The sequence below is a fragment of the Numenius arquata genome, chromosome 2 (genome assembly GCF_964106895.1).
Source record: "Numenius arquata chromosome 2, bNumArq3.hap1.1, whole genome shotgun sequence".
Classification (NCBI taxonomy): domain Eukaryota; kingdom Metazoa; phylum Chordata; class Aves; order Charadriiformes; family Scolopacidae; genus Numenius; species Numenius arquata.
The window spans coordinates 124,873,199-124,890,238 of record NC_133577.1 but is presented as its reverse complement, the minus strand read 5'-3'; the positions used below and the strand labels follow the sequence as shown (position 1 = coordinate 124,890,238).

General features: G+C 50.6%; 1 protein-coding gene across 1 annotated transcript in view; it reads right to left on the bottom strand.

Moving 5' to 3' along the window:
* Positions 1-3,396: 3,396 nt before the first annotated feature.
* FRMD4A (FERM domain containing 4A) overlaps positions 3,397-17,040 on the bottom strand; it is a 213,325-nt gene continuing 199,681 nt past the window's right edge. The window contains exons 16-23 of the mRNA XM_074161740.1: positions 16,489-16,611; positions 13,122-13,350; positions 11,867-11,923; positions 11,148-11,385; positions 10,555-10,719; positions 7,871-8,730; positions 5,253-5,349; positions 3,397-3,466 (exon numbers count right to left, since the gene is read on the bottom strand). Coding sequence (XP_074017841.1) covers positions 3,397-3,466; positions 5,253-5,349; positions 7,871-8,730; positions 10,555-10,719; positions 11,148-11,385; positions 11,867-11,923; positions 13,122-13,350; positions 16,489-16,611 — 1,839 coding nt within the window. The remainder of the gene's footprint in view (positions 3,467-5,252; positions 5,350-7,870; positions 8,731-10,554; positions 10,720-11,147; positions 11,386-11,866; positions 11,924-13,121; positions 13,351-16,488; positions 16,612-17,040) is intronic.

Below are 17,040 nucleotides of genomic sequence, written 5' to 3'. Positions count from 1 at the left end.
GCCTTTCCGTTTCCCGACAGACCGGTTCTCCCACCCGGCAGCACGGCGGGTGACGAGCCCTTTGCTACACTGCTGCTAAGGAAGGGAAGAGGAGAGGGACCAGATATGTTAATGCAGCTTTACCGTGTCAATTAGACTGCGATGTGCTTTCCCTTTGATTTCACCTTAACGCTTTGTGCAGGAATAGATTAGAATTTATTGGCGGTAGCTCTTTGTAGAAAGGTTTGGTGTTTCTTTTTTTTTTTTTTGGCAATTTTTGATCTTCATCAGAATATTAAAAAAAAAACAACCATGAAACCAGCACAACGCCAACCTCTCCGTACTGGTGTGCAGCCTGTGCCAGCCACAGGTGCTGGGAGTAGCAGTTCTTGCCTCTGCGTTAAGATAATGCCTTTGTAAACCTCGTTTGTCCAGTTCAATAGTAGCTTGTAGACAGCGATGCTGAGATACCAGCCCAGCCCTCCAGTGCCTCTTCGGCACGTCGCGTTGTTTTACTTGCGCGCAGGTGGGCTCAAAGCGAAGGAGGAGAAGCTGTTTTAGAGGAATGGGGGGTGGGGGGCCGTGTCTGCCATTGAGTTACACGAGAGGGATGCTCTTGTAGCTAGAACTCGCTGAGCAAACTCATGCTGCCAGCGCCGGCGTGGCGACCTTTGGCAGCGCAGATCTGATTGCGAGGCTCTGACGCGTCTTTGTAGAGATGGGATTTTAGTCGTTCATAACAGACGCGCTTTCAGGACTAGGATATCCATTTCTCAGCCTCTGTCCCATTTTACCCCCCCCCCCCCCCCCCCTTTTAAACGAATGCTCTGGTGGCTTCAGATGGCCGATCGTGGAAAGCTGACTGCCGTTACATGCCGCAGAAAACAGTAAGATTTGATGTAAGCGTCGAAAGGCTTCCATCGTTTCAAAGGAAAATCAATTATGAAATTGCCGACTGATAATTACGCTGGCTGCTCATCTGCACCCTCTGCCCCACGGGCCACGGAGGGGACGTGTGCCAGCCCGGCAATGGGATGCGCTGTGGTCCATCCGTCGCTGTCGCGGGGGATGTCTCGGGGCCAGTGCTCTGTAAATGTCGCCTTGAATTGCATCGTGAGAAAAGTGCTTAGAGTTGAAGCTGGTGCTGGGTGACAGTGCATCTGGGTAAGGCAAATGAGAGGCAGTGAGGTGATCTCAGAATGGCATTGATGTGATTTAACTTGAGGTCAGGGGTTCACACTAGAGTCCCAGGCTTGGCTTTTTCCTGCCCATACCACTGGACATCTGCTAATTCTGGATAGAGGGGAGAATCCAGGAAACAGCTATCGTTGTAGCTCCTGCAGGAGAAAGGAAACTTCGTTAGGACAATGAGGGCTCCTGGGAAGTTGAACACAAAACATCGTATTATGGGTGGGAAGGAAGGCAGGATATTCGCAGCCCCACCGCAGGTACCCCCAGAGCTGACGTTTGGGGTGGGATCAGCATGCAAGCGCCTGCCTTGACCCAGTTTGCTCTTGCCCAGCAGTCCCGTTCGCCCCAGCAACCCGCCTGGGGCGAGGAGGCAGGAGAAAGCTGAGCTCCAGCAGCCTCTCTGCGAGCAGGTACCCCGAGTTTTGGATGACGCCGAAACGGCACCAGGCAGACATGCTGTGCTTTCAGCCTGCTGCTGGCAGGATGCGCTGTAAGAGAGCCAAGCGCTGCTGGAAGGACGAGAGCTTGTGGCCAACCCCACTGTCCGTGTCCGTCCCACCAACGCGTGGTACCACACCTGCCTCTGCTTTCTCTGTCTGTGGCCTCTTCCCTCCCAGAGCACAGCAGCAGTGCTCTGCCCGGTCTAAAGGGCTCTCTCTTACTTTCCTTCCCGGTAGTAGGTTGGAGTAAAGAGGTTTTTTTTTTTTTTTTAGTAGGATGCTCTCCAGGGAGCAAGTCTGCAGGGCATCCCTCCTGGCCATTGGACTGTAGTAGCCGGTGGGAACATGGAAGGAGGAGGGGGGGTGGTGGTGCTTTCCTGTCACACTCCTGCTCCGGGCAGAGGCTTGCGCATCCCCTGGCAATCCCAGAGTTAGCGTGGATTTCCAGGGATGAGCTAGGAAGCGACTAGTGAGAGGGTGCCAGATCCAATGTGGAAAGGACTACCTGTTTTGTCACAGGTAGCCTAGTCCTCGTCTTTTGGCACCGCTCCTGACAAGCTACCGCTTCTCCTGCTGCCTGGCTTTTCGGTTGCTTGCGCAGAGCAGGTGAGAATGTTTATGGGAATTTTCTTTGCTATTTATCTTAAAACTCCGATCAGGGTCAGCTCCTGGCTCAGTCTGCCGAGCTCCTTGCCAGAGGAAAACATCGAGATCAAAATCTTGTTGATATTTTGAAAAGTGACTGCTGTTATCTGCAGAGTAATATTCAGAACTGATGTCTCTCCCTCACACTTCGATTTTAACCAACTTCCAAACTAGAGATTGTTTTGAGGCCAAAAGTGGGAGATGCATTTTCTGTCTGTTTACTGTGGGATCCTTGCTCCTTCCTCGTCTCCCTCCCCAGTCAGCAGGACTGAGCTCGCCTCTCATGCAGTCTGGCAGTTCCTGCTTCCTCTGCCCTGTTTCCTGCTGGGTTTCCCTGGGACCCGTGTCTGGGAGGAACCTGAGCAAGGGCATCACCCTCTGCATGTTAAAGAGCCTTTTGTTTCCCAGCTCTCTGCCGGAGTACGGAGGTTTAGGGGTTATCTCTAGAAAGCTGGGCTTGAAATACTTGACAGATTCCAGCTGTGAATGGTTGTAGATTCAAATGAGAGTGTCAGACACCACGGCAGTTTAATTAAAATAGAAATACTCTGAGGGTTTTTTTGTTCCCTCCCCCCTCTGTCTTCCCACAGGAACGGGGCCAGGATTGCTCCTCGCTCCACGAAACCTTGCTGCTGCTTCGAACAGCCTCTGCTCCACAGCCCTGCTCTGCGGTAGGGAAGGTGGAGGAAGGGGTGCCCGGTGCTGCCGGGAGCTCAGCCCAGCTCCCCCCAGGCTCCCGTTTACCCGAGCTCATCTCCCCGCCACGCTGCTCTCGGACTCTCCCCGCAGCACTTTGCCCGCGCTGCTCTGAAATGTCCCCAGCCACGAATTTGTCACTGCCGCCCGCTCTCTGTGCCCGTTCAACCGCTGTGCCCGATGAACGCGGAGCGGGCTGGCCCAAAGTCCTCTTTCACAGGGGAAAGCGCCACAGCCACAAACTCGCTGCAAAAGGCACAGAGAGGGCTTCGAGATGCTTTCAAATGGTCCTTCCAAGAGCTGAAGGGAGCCTTGTGGCCAAACCAAACAGGCCCACAATTAAAAGGGCTGCTCCTCGGGGGCAGCGGGATGCCAGTTATTCGCACTGAGTTCACGGAGCGTAAGGCAGAAGGATGAAAGAACAAAAGGTTCCCTTACTATACCTCTATTCATCAGTACTTTGGTGGGTTGGAGACTGAGACTCATCCATAGTGGGTGAGTTGTCTGTTGCTTCTCTGAACAAAGGAGAGCAAAAAAAGGAGGAAAGAGGAGAGAGGAAATGTTAAAGAAAAGAAGTGACACAGACATTGTTACGAGCTTATTAATCCAGTGGGGAAACAAGTTGATGAATCATCTTTAGAAAAAGTTAGTGACACAAAAAAACACGCTGGGGAGAACTGTCAATCTTTTGAGTCGTATTGGGAGGGCACAGCCTGCCCCCGCCCTGGGGGAGGTTCTGCTGTGCCCTATTACTTTATCTGCTCCTACTGTATTTACACACACGCCTTGGGTCTTACGCTCCGGCATGAAATAAGTGCTGGTTTGTCTCCAATTCTTTTTGCACTGGTTGCTGGTGCGGGGCCTAAGCTATAAATCCGGATAACTCGACTTTTCACCAGCTGATGGAATTCAGCTTGATGCAATTTTTTTTTTTTTTTTTTTTTGCTGTGAGAGACAGGAGGCAGAGTTTTCTTGAATGGAAAAATAAGAAAAGTTGGGATTTTCCAAACAGATTTCTCAGCTGGCTGCTCACCAGTTTTACTTCTGGTCATCATGGAGATATTTAGAGGAATCAGGATGGGGATGGAGACTGCGACTAAGATTTGAGTCTAAACTCAACCCCTTGATAGCGGAAATTTCAGCGTGCAGTAAAGACAGCTGCCATTTTGCCTATCTTTTTTGTGAAATGGGACCAGGAAAATTCTCCTGTTCTAAAGCTGGAAGCACATGCAAAGACCATGTGAGGCCGGATGTCAAATCTGAATTTAAAATCCAAAGTAGGCCTAAGGGGGTTGTGGTTACGGTTCTCCCCATCTCCATTTTAACCTGCAGTCACGAGCAGCGCTGGAGTAAAACCAGAGGTCACACTTGGTCATAGGTGACCAGGGAAATTAAAGAGCGTGACATTTTCCAGTGGCCGCACAGTGAAACGTTTGCAAAGTTACTGGTCCCAATTTCAACTTAGGGGATCGTACCTATTTTCCTGCTCTAGGCCCTACAGTATTTTGAGGACTGTAGCCTGATCTAGCTGATCTCACCAAACTCAATTTAGATGCAAAAATCTGGGACGTGCCGAGTTAGACAGGATCTGGAAATGATCTTTATTTCACGCGGCACGACAGAATTACAGGCAATTGCTAGAGAATGCTCCTGGGAGCTTGCAAAAGGCTTTTTCTTTACTCCTGAAACTCCCTGCCTCACAAAGAAGTGCCAAAGAACCCGATTACTGTATTTACATGAGTAATGGCTACCTGCACGTAGTGACTCACTCACGCTTTGGTGAAGCACATTAAGTTAGTGGTAGCTGAAAAAAGATGCACTTAATAGTCATGAAGACACATTGCTCGGGAAAACCTAGCAGAAAAATGTGGTTGCTGCACACACAAATATGGTAGACACCTAACCTTGCCTTTACAACAAAGGTCTCCTTGGTCTGGACAGTCAGCATGATGGTGGCTAGAAAAAAAAAAGGTGAGCTATTTCGACATATGAAAAATTGGAGGAAGGAGACTGTCCGAGCAGGAAGAACCTGCAAGGCTGCTTCTCCTGTGGATCCAGCACTGCTCGCAGCAGCGCTGCTGGGTGCAGATGGCACTGCCATGTCTTGGTCAGCCTAAACCAGGGCTCCACTGCTACGAGAGCACGGGTGGAAGGCTGGAAATGCTCTGCGTTGGTGTAGGCCATGGAGAACCCGGAAAATGTTCCCCACGCCCGCGCTCTCCCTTTGCTCGTGCGCGGGGAGGTTTTTCTCACCGGCAGAGAGCGAGATGAGTTCTCTAACCCGATTCCACAGACACTCACCCAGTCTGCCATGTGAGAATGTGGTGGGGACTACCCGGCGGCGTGGCTGCTAGTTCACTCGACGGCGTTGAACTCCTCTGGCTGTGAGGTAAGGCAGCTGAAAAACAACCAGAGGGTGGAGAAAAATAACTGGTGAGCTGAGGACGCAAAGGTCAGGGTGGTTGAGAAGCATCAGCTGGCCACACCAGCAGAAACGTGTCCTGCTGTGAGTAAACACAGCCTGGGAGTCAGGCCTCATCCTGTTCCTGGATGGCTGTGCCTGAACGTGGCATGGGAGCAGCCAGCCCGCTGCTGACGCTGCTGCATCGCGGGCCGGATCCATTCTCAGCTCTGCAGGAATGCTTTGTTTCAGCCCGGCCTCCAGCTGGATATAACAACCTGGGCTCTCCTGAGCCTGCCTGGGAAACACCACACCTCGCCCATCACGAAAACTCATCGGTTTTGCTGCTGCCTGGGCTGGCAGGGCCTGGCTGTGCATCTCCACGGGACCTGAACTGAAGAAGCCCAGGTCATCAGGCTCAGCCTCCTGCTTCCAGGGATGGTGGGAGATGCTCAGTGTCCCTAGGAGCTGACAGCAGCGAGAGTCTGGCCAAGTACACTGCTCCAGGTGCAAAGAAGGAAGAAAACGGAAGAGTTCAAAAGCTAAAACTACTTTTCACTGTGCATCTGCGATAAACTGAAGTTGGGCTTTGCTGACCCTACTGCTGTGGGACCAGGGGAAGGCTTATCTTGCCTCAATGGAGACAAAAGCAAGCTGAACTATAAACCTACCGTTGGCAGTGGTCCTTAGGGGAGTTTCCCCGGTGAGGATCTAGCTAAGCAAGCCGCCTGACTGATCTTTCCTCCTCAAGTCCACACAGAGTTGACCCTCCAAATTTAATATATGCCTAGAAGTATGATCCTCTTTGAAAGGCAGCGTGAAGTCCAACAGACCTATTGGCTAGGGCTAACCAGCTAAAACAATGGACGTTTCTACCTGGCATCCCCTTCTGTGCCATTAAAATTCTTTAGCTGCTGCCAAATGACACTTGAAGAGAAAACCAAATTTTAATCTGCTCCTTGGAGCCGGCAGCCCCCGACGTCAGTATCCTCCCACTGCTGTAACTGGGAGCTGACTCTCAACACAAAACCAATCTAAGCTGCCAACTGGTGACAACAAGCTGTGATTGCTGAGTGCACATACCCCTGTGCTGCCCAGATACCACATTTAGATTGAAGGACCCAGCTGGGCGGGGAAACGGACTGACTGACAGCAGTTTTGACGTGCTCTCTCTCCATCCCCACCATTTTCCTTTCTGGAGTATCTAACTGAAGTGGTACAGTTTCCAAAGCTAAGTAAGGCAAAACTTCCCAGTGTTCAAGCATTTTGTGTTGCTGGGTGGAATAGAAATGCCAATTAATCAAAGGAGGGAAGACAAATTTTTCATATGGAGACACAGGATGGTTCCAGCAGTTACTTGACTGTATCTTGGTCCACATCTGGGCGTCCTATGAACGTTGGCATCACACACATAAATCAGCCTCTTCTCGGGCAGCTGTTAGTGGCCCACAGTGTTAAACTGTCTCTCTGACTCCACGCTGGCGTCAGCAGCGAGTACAAAGCCCCACTGGTGTCACCATGGACCAGACGTGATGTTGGGATGCCAGAAGGCCAACAGCCAGCACGGGTGGACGATGCACTGGTCTGCTCGGGGGGGGGCTGTGGAGAGCGAGGCTGGAGTAATGGTGTTTCCCATGCCAAGGCTGAGGCACGTGGAAGGGTGAGGATAGGCATGGTGCAAACTCTGATTAACCAGCAATTCTGTCCATCCGGGGCTGGATTCAGGTTTTTAGCAAGTCCTTGATCTATCCAAACTGGCTGGGCCAGCGGTGACTGATGGCCACTAAATATTTAACCTTGGACTGTTTCACAACACATAGTGGCCTCCTTGGTTTAATGAATTTGACTGTTTTCTTACCATTTAATATTAACAGCACAGAGCAGTGCAAAGCTCTGTACATGACAAAGAGGCATGATACTGCACAAACTTAAGCGCTCTGAATTTCAGGGTATTATTATCAGCACGGCTACTGGAGCCGCATGGGAAAAACCAAGTCTCAGCAGCGCACAAAGATGTCATCGCTCAAACATCTTCATGGGGGGCGGAGGGGCTGGGATGCTCCCCATCTAACCTTTCTCATGCTTTTGGTGTTTCACCAAGGACACATTCTCGTCCTCTGTGCTGAGCTCCCGGTTGCTTCATCACTCCCCTCGCTGTGATTACTAAGAGTGACCCCTCCCATGGTTTCTCCATGTTCAGTCCCTAGTGCCACCATTCAAACCCCACTGCATCCTGAGGAAAGACTTTGGCAACAACAGGACTTTGGTCCCTCCCTGCCTTTTGAGCCCATCATTGCAAAGTGATGATTTCCATGGAAAATTCTCAGCTGATGAGTGTCTTGGACAAGGCTTGCCCCCCAGTGTTACGCCTACAGGCTTGGTGAGCAGCACGTGAAGGCCAGATAACGTGCTACGGTCTGGCATTGCTCTCCAGCCGGGAATGTAATGCCTGGCACAATTCCGGGCTGCATGAAGCCCCCATCCCTCCCACCCCCCTGTGCCCAGACCCTGCTCTCACCTGATGTTGCTTTACACATCTGAGGCATTCTCGTGACCCGGCTGTGCGCCACAAAGGTGCTTTGCGAAGATGTGCTGTACTGGGAGCTGCTGTCCGAGGAAGTGGAGCTCGTGTGTGAGAGGCGGCTGTGCTCCTTGTGGGAGGCTGTGGACCGCTGGTACCAGAGCCGCAGCTCGTCTGACACGGCAGTCCTACCCGAGCCTTTCTCGTGGCCCTCCCTCCCCAGAGATGGAGTCCTTATGATTTGGGAGCGGGAGGGGGTGAGCCTGACAGAGTCCACTTCATCCCCGTGCCAGTTCTCCTTAAACATCCCCCCCGCTGTGTAGGAGTTGGAGGTTTTGAATTGTGCTTTCACGCTGTAGTGTCCCTCCTGGTCGTTCTCCAGGCTCCGCACCACCACGGGTGTGGAGCTGCCCTCGATGTACAGGGGATACTCTTTGATCCTGTACTGGGAGGAGGGCTGGCTCTGGCTGTGCAGGTAGACGCGGTGGTGTCCCGTCCCGTTCCTCGCAGCCAGGTTGGGCATGCTCCCTGAATTGGAAGAGACCAGGTTGCCCGCTGATTTGTGCCTTTGCCTCTGCCGCTCTCTGGCTTTCGACGGGGAGTCCTCTGCTAGGGTGGAGTAGTTGGGATTCATCTGAGCGGGGTAGTAGTGCTCAGAGCTGGAATGGCTGGTGCAGGAAGAGCAGTCGTCCATGGGGTCAGAGCCGTTACTGCTACGAGTCCTTGGGGTGTAGAAATCGGGGCTCCCTGTCTCATTTTCTGAGCCGAGGAGCTTGCCCTGCGACTCCAAACTGGAGCTCCGGTGTCTAAAGTGCTGAGCTAAGCTGTGCAGTCTGGTTGGGCTGATGTCTACTGACCTGCAGGTACCAGGGAAAAAAAAATCCAAGCTTGTAAGTCAACAGGACGAAGCACCCTCCACCCCCTTCTGCACTCAAGGCCAGCTTCACAGGCAAGGGACTATAAGGGCACTGAAAAACCTGGACCCCTTCAGCCCCTTCTGGCTGCAAAGCAACCTGCTTCCCTGCTGCAGTGTTTGGGGCAATTAGGTCCTATTCCTGTTCCTCTCCTCTCCTTGGTGGTGGCATTCAGTCTGCAGCACCATCTGGGACATAAACCCTCGCCCAGCCCAATTCCTCTGTGGCTTGCCACCCTGGGAAAGAGCCGGTTTGATGTGCAAAACCTGGGGACCTCAAGCCTTGGCTTTGCTGGTGCGAGCCCACGGCAGAGCTGTTTGATCAGCACCATCCCTGTGATACCAGGTTCACCTCGCTCCAGCTCTGCAGATCCCAAGGCCTTAAGCCTCAAAGGTGGTGGGATTCCCTTGCAAGTGGCCCATGAATGCCCTGCACAGGTACGATCCATCCAGTGTGAGGCAGACAGACTGCCCGCCCATACTTATCCCAGAATGCAGTGATTTGCCCACTAGCCTTTGAAAAGGTTACCTCCATGAAGCAGCTAGGTTTTACCAGGGCCCAGCTGTGGGTAGCACGTGTAAGACTCTCAGTGGGTGACAGCCCTTCAGGCAACCACCCCGAATCTCAAGTTTACAAGGCTCAATTCACAGCCAAGTCTGGGTGGTCTCTATTCACCCCGGCTGTTTGGAGAGCTTCAACCATCCGTTCAAGGAGCCGGAACACCCTGCCATGAGCCACACACCCACATGATGAATGGCCAAGGCCAGGGCACACAGCTCATGAATGAGCCACAGGCCGAGCAATGGTCATTCCAAACACCCAAATGGCCCCTACATGGTCAAGGCCACTTCTCAAGCCCTGTGCCAGGCTCATTTCTCACGCAGCTTGACTCCAGCATTAACAGATTTTGCACTCTTGAAAGGTACTCCCAGCCAAGAACTTGTAGCAAACTTAACCCAGGGCCTTAACGCCTTGTATCGTCTCTGCCTGAGTTGGAAGTGTTGGCTTGACTCTTGATTTATGCCAAGCTAAATGATGTTAGCACTACCCCTTAGGGCAGAATACCTAACAGCACACAGTTTGGCTCAGCTCAGCTTCCCGCAGTGTCCGTGGAGTTTGCCACGAGAGCAAAACAGCAATGAAACAGAACAGTTTGTAGAAATCCTGCTGAAAATTGGAGTCAAATTGGGCCACGCACATCACCTCCCTTACACATTTCAGCTTTTTCCTCTGTCAACCCTGGGCTTATTGCACTGCCACCTGGATCCTCGGATGGGCTGCTTTATACAGGCTCTTTTTCCAAGTAAGATCACACACAGTGCAAACATTTTATCTGTGAGAGAGAATTAACGCTACCCAACATCTTATATCAGACGGGAAACAACATGTTCTCTCCAGCTGGATCCATGGAGGAATCTACTGCAGAATTTAGCAGTGGCACCACATCCCTTTAAAAAGTGGCATGGGGTTTGTAGCACCTATAAACAGTCCCTGAGATGAAAGGTCCTAGCAGAAGAAAAGCTTGATTACTTTGAGGGAGAGATAAGGAGCTGGATCATGTTTAGCTGAAGTGATTTCAGGATCTCAGTTCAGGAGAGATTCCCTACTGGCAATAGTACATGAGGCTCTGATGTGAATAGGACTGGTTTGTGACATTTCCTGAACTGGGAATTAATTCATATATTAATTCATATCCTGGGGGAATGATAAGGCAAAGAATATTTATTTCAGGGTAAGCAAGGTGAGACCGGAGCCGGGAACACTTACCGCGTGGAGTGGACGTAGTGCGGACTGCGTACCCGTAGATCCGGCGTCGACGGCATGCTGGACTGGGAGTTCCAGTGGGGAAGGCTCCGGATGGGGCTGTTCTGCAGCGAGCTGCTCCCTCCCGCCTCGGCACAGCTCCCGGTGCTGGGGAACCGCTTGTGACTGCTGCAGAGCAAACACCCTGCTTCAGTTCCTGGGCAGGAATTTGGGGAAGGGGTCTCCCACGCTTCTTTCCAGATCTCAGGCGCATGCCTGTGATCTTGTGGGGGTGAGTGGGAGCTGTGTCAGCTGCTGCTCCGAGCTGCGTCCCAGAGCTTGTACTTCTGCAGTAGCCAGAGGTCAAGGCCAAGCCCTGTCAAAAGCCTCCAGATGATCCACCATCCTTCCCTTCTAGATGTTATTTAAAATAACATTGAGATACCAAGCAGCAGTCATATAGATACAGCCTATTTTTATGACATGCTTATTGGCCAAAACACCTAAAAGTCTCCTTTTGGTAAGGGATGGCTTTGCAAATTTTGAAAGGGCTTGCACCTGTCCCTCCAGAAAGCAGAGGATACCTCTGTGATGGAGCTTTGAGATAGCTGACTCACCTGGAATGACTGTGTGAGGAGCGTTTCTTGACCTTCTCATAGGGTTCATCCAAGGATGACTCGCTCCACATCTTGGGTTTGATGGGGGACTTGTCATAGTCATTGCGGTGGTAATGCATTTGGCGGAGACCTTCCAGCGACTGTGGAGGAGGAGGCCTGTTGTGCAAGGGTGGCCGGGGAGGGAGTCCTTTGTGTGGGGACTGGAGAGGGGATATTGTGCTGGTGACCTGAGAATCCTCTGTGAAGAGAAGAAGAGAGAGAAGTGATGGCTGTGTGATACTTCCACTTGTAGCACAACCCTGGGGGACACCGTCACACCTCCAGAGCCTGCTTCCTCACCCTGCTTCCCCTGGTTGCGTTCGGGAGCAACCTGAAGCCTCGACTTTCAGAAGTGCATCAGCTGACATTCCCATTTTGGGAGGGAACAGCCAGCAAGAGTGTGCCATGCACTAGAACAATTTAAACCTTAAGAGAAAATAAGGGGCATTCTGGGACTGTCTTTTGAAAGAATTCAGAGCAGTAACCACAGCAATACTCACTGCTCCAAGTCTGGTGTCTGACTACAAGGTGGAGTCAGGGGAAACCAAGCGCTTTTGGTACAGGGGTATCTGAGCGGATTATTACACAGAACAGTTCCTCCATTCTGAGTGTCCATCAGGAGTTCGCACATTCCTCCCTGTTTCCCTCCTGCCCCCTAGAACATACAGCAGCCAACATACCATCCTCGAGAACAAGGGCATCCGAGAGGGAGCTGTCTTCACTGGCAATGTTTCCTTCTGAGGGGAAGAAAATACAAAGATGGTCAGATGGTCTGAGAATCGCAGTGACTGAGTGCTGAACTGCACCGTGACCTTTGTCCACTGAGTCTTAGCCCTAAGCAGTCACCCACACCTTCCTCCTCTCACAGCTGAGAGGCAAGATTCCTATGAACAACTGACTCAGCCCGCTCTCAGTCTGGGAGGGCAGAGCTGGAGTCCAGGCCTCTCACTAGCCGGCTGCCTTTCAAGGATCTTCTAACTCTTTTCAATTAATGGGGATTAAGAGTGAGTCACAGCGGAAAGCTGAGATCCCCAGAGGATGCAAAATGGCACGGTGCCATTAGCGAGATTTATATCTCAGGTCTTAAAGACTCTGGGCTTGATCTCTGCCTTCTTAAAATGATCATCCTGTTGCTAACTAAAGGCCCACACCAGTTCTGTGTAATTCAGGGAAACGCTTTCAGAGCATCCTCTGTAGCAGCAGAAGCTCTCACGTCCTCAGTGTGCACACGTCTGAGCGGCCTCCCCCACCCCGTGTCCTCATGGCTGTCTGTCATCCCTGACTGCGGTGCAACTTGGTACCCAGGTCACAAATACAGCAGCTCTAATCTCAGTTCCTGCTACAAAGGCACAGAGAAAAGCTCTGCAAGTCAAAGGGAAAGGGCAAAATCAGCAAGGGAGAAAGAACCACAGCAGAAAGTTAATGGATTTCATGAAAAACCAATCAACAACCCAGTAAACCATAAAGTGCTCTGAGAATTACATTGTAAAAAAAAAGAAGGAAAAAAAGCATTTGAACACAGCAATGACACCGCTACCACTCTGATTTTACAGATGCCTTTCAGCAAGAGAGTTCACCCCAATCTGCTAACGTTAATTACATTTGTACAGCACCACTCCAGAGGAGACGTTAACAGTGCGATTTTATAGGTGAACAAAGGAGTCACAGTCTGCTTTCCTGACACGTGTATAATCTACAGCGTGACACTACTGCTTGTGCTGTGAACCAGCGCATCCCTAATGCACGGCACACAGCCCGGACACCCATCTGACATCATGCTGGTGTGGGAGAGGACAGCCCGACTGCCAGCACCCGTGGAATCCTCCAGACAGGAGAGGGAAGAGGAGGGAGGGAAAATCCGTGCCTCAAGCCGCGAGTTCAAGGCAAAAATTTTGCTCCTTGGCCTCCAGAGACCCTCCGCTGAGCCCCACTTACCATCGATGATCAGGGAGGCTCTCTGGGTTGGCTTCTTTCCAGATTTGATGCGATACTCATTGATGGCGTTTTCGATCTCCTGCAGTTTCTTCAGCGCGTTCAGGTAGGATGTCTTCCTCTGTTTCTTCAGCTTTTTGCTGACATTCGGGTCGCTCGCCAGGCGCCGGGCAGCCTCTGTGATCTGGGACTGAATGGCAAACTCCCTCTCCAGGCGCTCCAGCTCTGCCTCCTGGGAAAAGGCAAGCAGATTCTGGCTACCACCAAACTCTCCTGGCCCAGTTACGGGGAAGCTCCCGCTGAACCTGGCCAGTGGCCTTCGACCAAGGCTCTCCATCAGCCAAGCATCCACAATCATGCTGTTCCCCTCATCTCAGTGCCTCCCTGGCACACCCATCTCACCTTCATCTGCTCACACAAGTGCCTGGTGGTAGTAGAAGGGACCCATACAAGGAAGATGTGTGCTCCAGCCCTAACCCTGCTGTACTGTTTGGCTTTTCCTGCAGTTCAATATGGCCTAGTTCAATGGTGCTCTTCTGCTGACACATTTACACCTGTCTATGGGTAACACCTGCCTCCCACCCACTCCTTCTCCCCAGCTCCTATCTCCATATTTGAGCCCCATTTGATATCCGTGCTACATATTGATGCAAAGCTACAGCTTTAACCTTCTTGACGTGTTTGCTTGGCACCCACCAAACCCTTTGGGGTAAAACCACCAAAGATGGGTTAATTCCTCCCTGGTGTACGGCTGTCAAAATTCAGGGGAGAGTATGAGCTGAAGTAATTATGGGCCACTGCAACTGATTACACCAGAAAATTTTCTCCTCAAGTTACAAGGCAAGAGGGTGCTTTCAGAGCGAGCGGTGTGTAACAGCAAGCTTTCTGTGTGCCAAAAAGGACCAGTGTCGCCAACATTAGTCCTTGCAGAGTCTCAGCAGAGTTTTTAACTGCAACCAGGTGTATCCTGGAAGCTACCTACTGATTTTTAGTTATCCTCCGAAGTCAAGGGATTTAGGCCAATTTACACCACCACAGAAGCTGATATAGAGCTTCCTGGTCTGCACCAGGACCCCAAGCTGTGAGCTTCAAAGGTACTTGCTAATCTGCAACGGATCTGGCTACCTTCCCCAGCTTGATGGAGGTTTTGGTGTTAGTCTGCTAGAAAAGGGAACACAGTACATTGCAAATTAGGGAAAAAATGCCAAGCTTTTTTACTTCCAGTGAATGGTGGGAGTTCAGACCGCAAGCACTGACAGCCACATACTCATGGAGATCCCCATTACGCAAATTCAAATTCTTTCTCTTCATTTAGCAGCGGTGTGTGCTGCAAGAGCGAATGCTGTGGGAATTAATCAAACTGAAGTTTTTATTCTGGGCTTCCAGCTTAAAAAAAAAAATCCCTTTGCTGTCAGTGGTGAATCAGCATTCCCTAAAATCTATAATTATCATTTCCCTCACTTTACTGAAGACTGAAGCCACCCCCCATCTTCTTAACAGATCACTTCTTGCTTTGAAGAGTTTCTAAGCTCTATCAGCGCCAAACTTACTAAAAGTAAATTTGACACCATGCAGTTTTAAGGCCTACAACCTGGTTCACGACCTTCTGGCAAAGTCCCTCCCAGAGTCAGGAATTACGGTCCAGGTAGTGACAATTACAAAATTTACAATAGGACTAAAAAATACAATAGTCTTGCTCTGACAAAGCTCTTACTAAAGGTACAGGGTTTGATGTGAGCTGTCATTTCAGACCTTCACGGGTTCAGTTCTAAATCATTCAGTATATCTCAGAAAAAACATACTCATTTTCCTTCTGCCCATAATTGCCTATTTTCTTCCAGTGAGGCCACTATAAATAAGGCCTCAGAAAATGAGGGCTATCATCTGCCTTCAGATGGAAGTGGCTTGCTCCAGGTCCTTGTCACAGTTGGTAATATCAGTCTTAGATTTACGTGACTGAGGGAGTATTTCACCTTTTGTTTTCAATTGAGTTTCTAGTGTTTGCTCTTGCTGAAAAGCGCATGAAAATCATCACTGGCCTCTCTAAATGCTCTCCAACTGGCAGCCAAATAAACACAGCTCAACATCATTCTTTGAGAACAGAAATTTATGGTTTTCAACACAGACTTAAAGTTTGACAGATGTAAAGGGAGGTAGAGAAAAGCTGAGTCAGCGTGTTTGGATTGCCGATGCCAAAAGGCAGAGTGCCTGCAACGGGGAGGAGCTGCTTTACCTTCACGTTCTCCCCACCTCACCCTGCCACTGGAGTATGGAGATTCCTCACCCGCTGGCTCCAAAAGCTGCCTTGTAGCAGTAAGATCTGGGGAAGCTGGAGATCAGGTTATAACTGAGCAGCCAACAGACTGCAGGGGTTTTAGGAGTAACTCAGCTAAGCCGTGCTTCCCTTTGAAAAGCTTAATTAAATGTGCTAGTTCATGAATATTTGACTTCGGTGGAATTCCTCTCCCAGGCTCCATTGAGAACAGAACTAAAGAGCTCCAGCTGTTTATTTTTTTCAGCAGAAGGAAAATGCCAACAAAACGACAAACAGTTAATTCCCTGGCTGAACCAAGCCTTAAACTGCACAGTCGCACCAGCTTCAGTCTCTCCTCTTACAAAAATAAAAAGGAAACTCAAGACTGGAATATACACAAGTGTCTTGAGACAAATGCGTCTCTGCAGACAATAGCTTTTCTGTGAATCCGGTCCCGCCTTACAGCTGCTGCAGGCCTGTTTTCACAGCCACGGTTCAGGGCACTGACCCAGCACATTGTGGGAGCAAGGGAAGAGAACAAACACTCCTTGGCAAACTTAGAAAAACATAATTCCAGCTCCCCATAGGTAGGGACGAAGGCTCTTTTGTTTAAGGACTGGGGAGCAAAATGCTTTCATCTTGCTATTGCAAGGCTAAGATGGATAATTGTGATGCTTTCCTCCCCTTTAGGGGAGAATCAAATTTGCATTGCTACGGAGGCAGAAAGCAAGTGGCTGTTTGCAATAACAACGCAGGGCAGCAGCAGGGCCCAGATGGCTCAAGGGGTTCCTGATGTGCTCCCTGCTCACACAAATCACTGCATTTGGCCACTGGAGCACTGGGATTGTCATGGTCCAGTCAGTCACCCAGGCTCTTTCCCTTCCCTCTAGCAAAGCCAGGACTGAACCCTGATTTAACCTTTACTCTGAGTCTGAACTAAGGGCACCAAATCTCTTGCTGCCTCCTGGTTCTGATGGATATTAAAAAAAAGGCATCGTGGCCAACTACAGTAATTTAAAGCAAAAATGACTGTAGGACTGATGGCTCCTATGTGATACACGCTGGAAGCCTTAGAGACCCGAGATGGGGACACGGGGCTGGAAGGCAAAGCCTCACCTCTCCCTTGGGCAGGATTTTCTGCTCATCCAGTTTAAAGGCAGTTCCTATTCTTCTCCTTACAATAGGCGGCTCCTCCCCAGGATCTAGAGGGTATTCTCGTGGCAGCTTTCCTGTGAGCTCCTGTAAGCAGAAAATGCTGTTAGTGATCTGGGAAATCCTACTGCAGAGCAAAGCACAACACCGTTCTTGAACTGTGACCGTAAAATAACAGGCTTTCATTAACACCATATCCAGTTCAGCCAGCTGATAAACACGGGAGAACGCCCAGCCCTGCAAAAAACCTGTCCCAGGACCTGACACTGAGGGTGGGGAACTTTTCTTTAACCTGTGCACATGAATACAGATTTTTGTGGCCTGCCCAGGCTAGGTCTGTAGGTGGTGCCCATCCCTTGGGCGTTGGGGCCTGAGGCTGAACAGACTGCAGCACATGTGCTTTCATCTCTGCTGCAGGGCGAGCAGGAAAGAAGAGGTTCTATCTGCTGAGCTACTGCCGAGAGGGGGGGTTGAGCAGATCTGAGAGCCTTCATGCAGGATGCAGGTCTGCTGAGT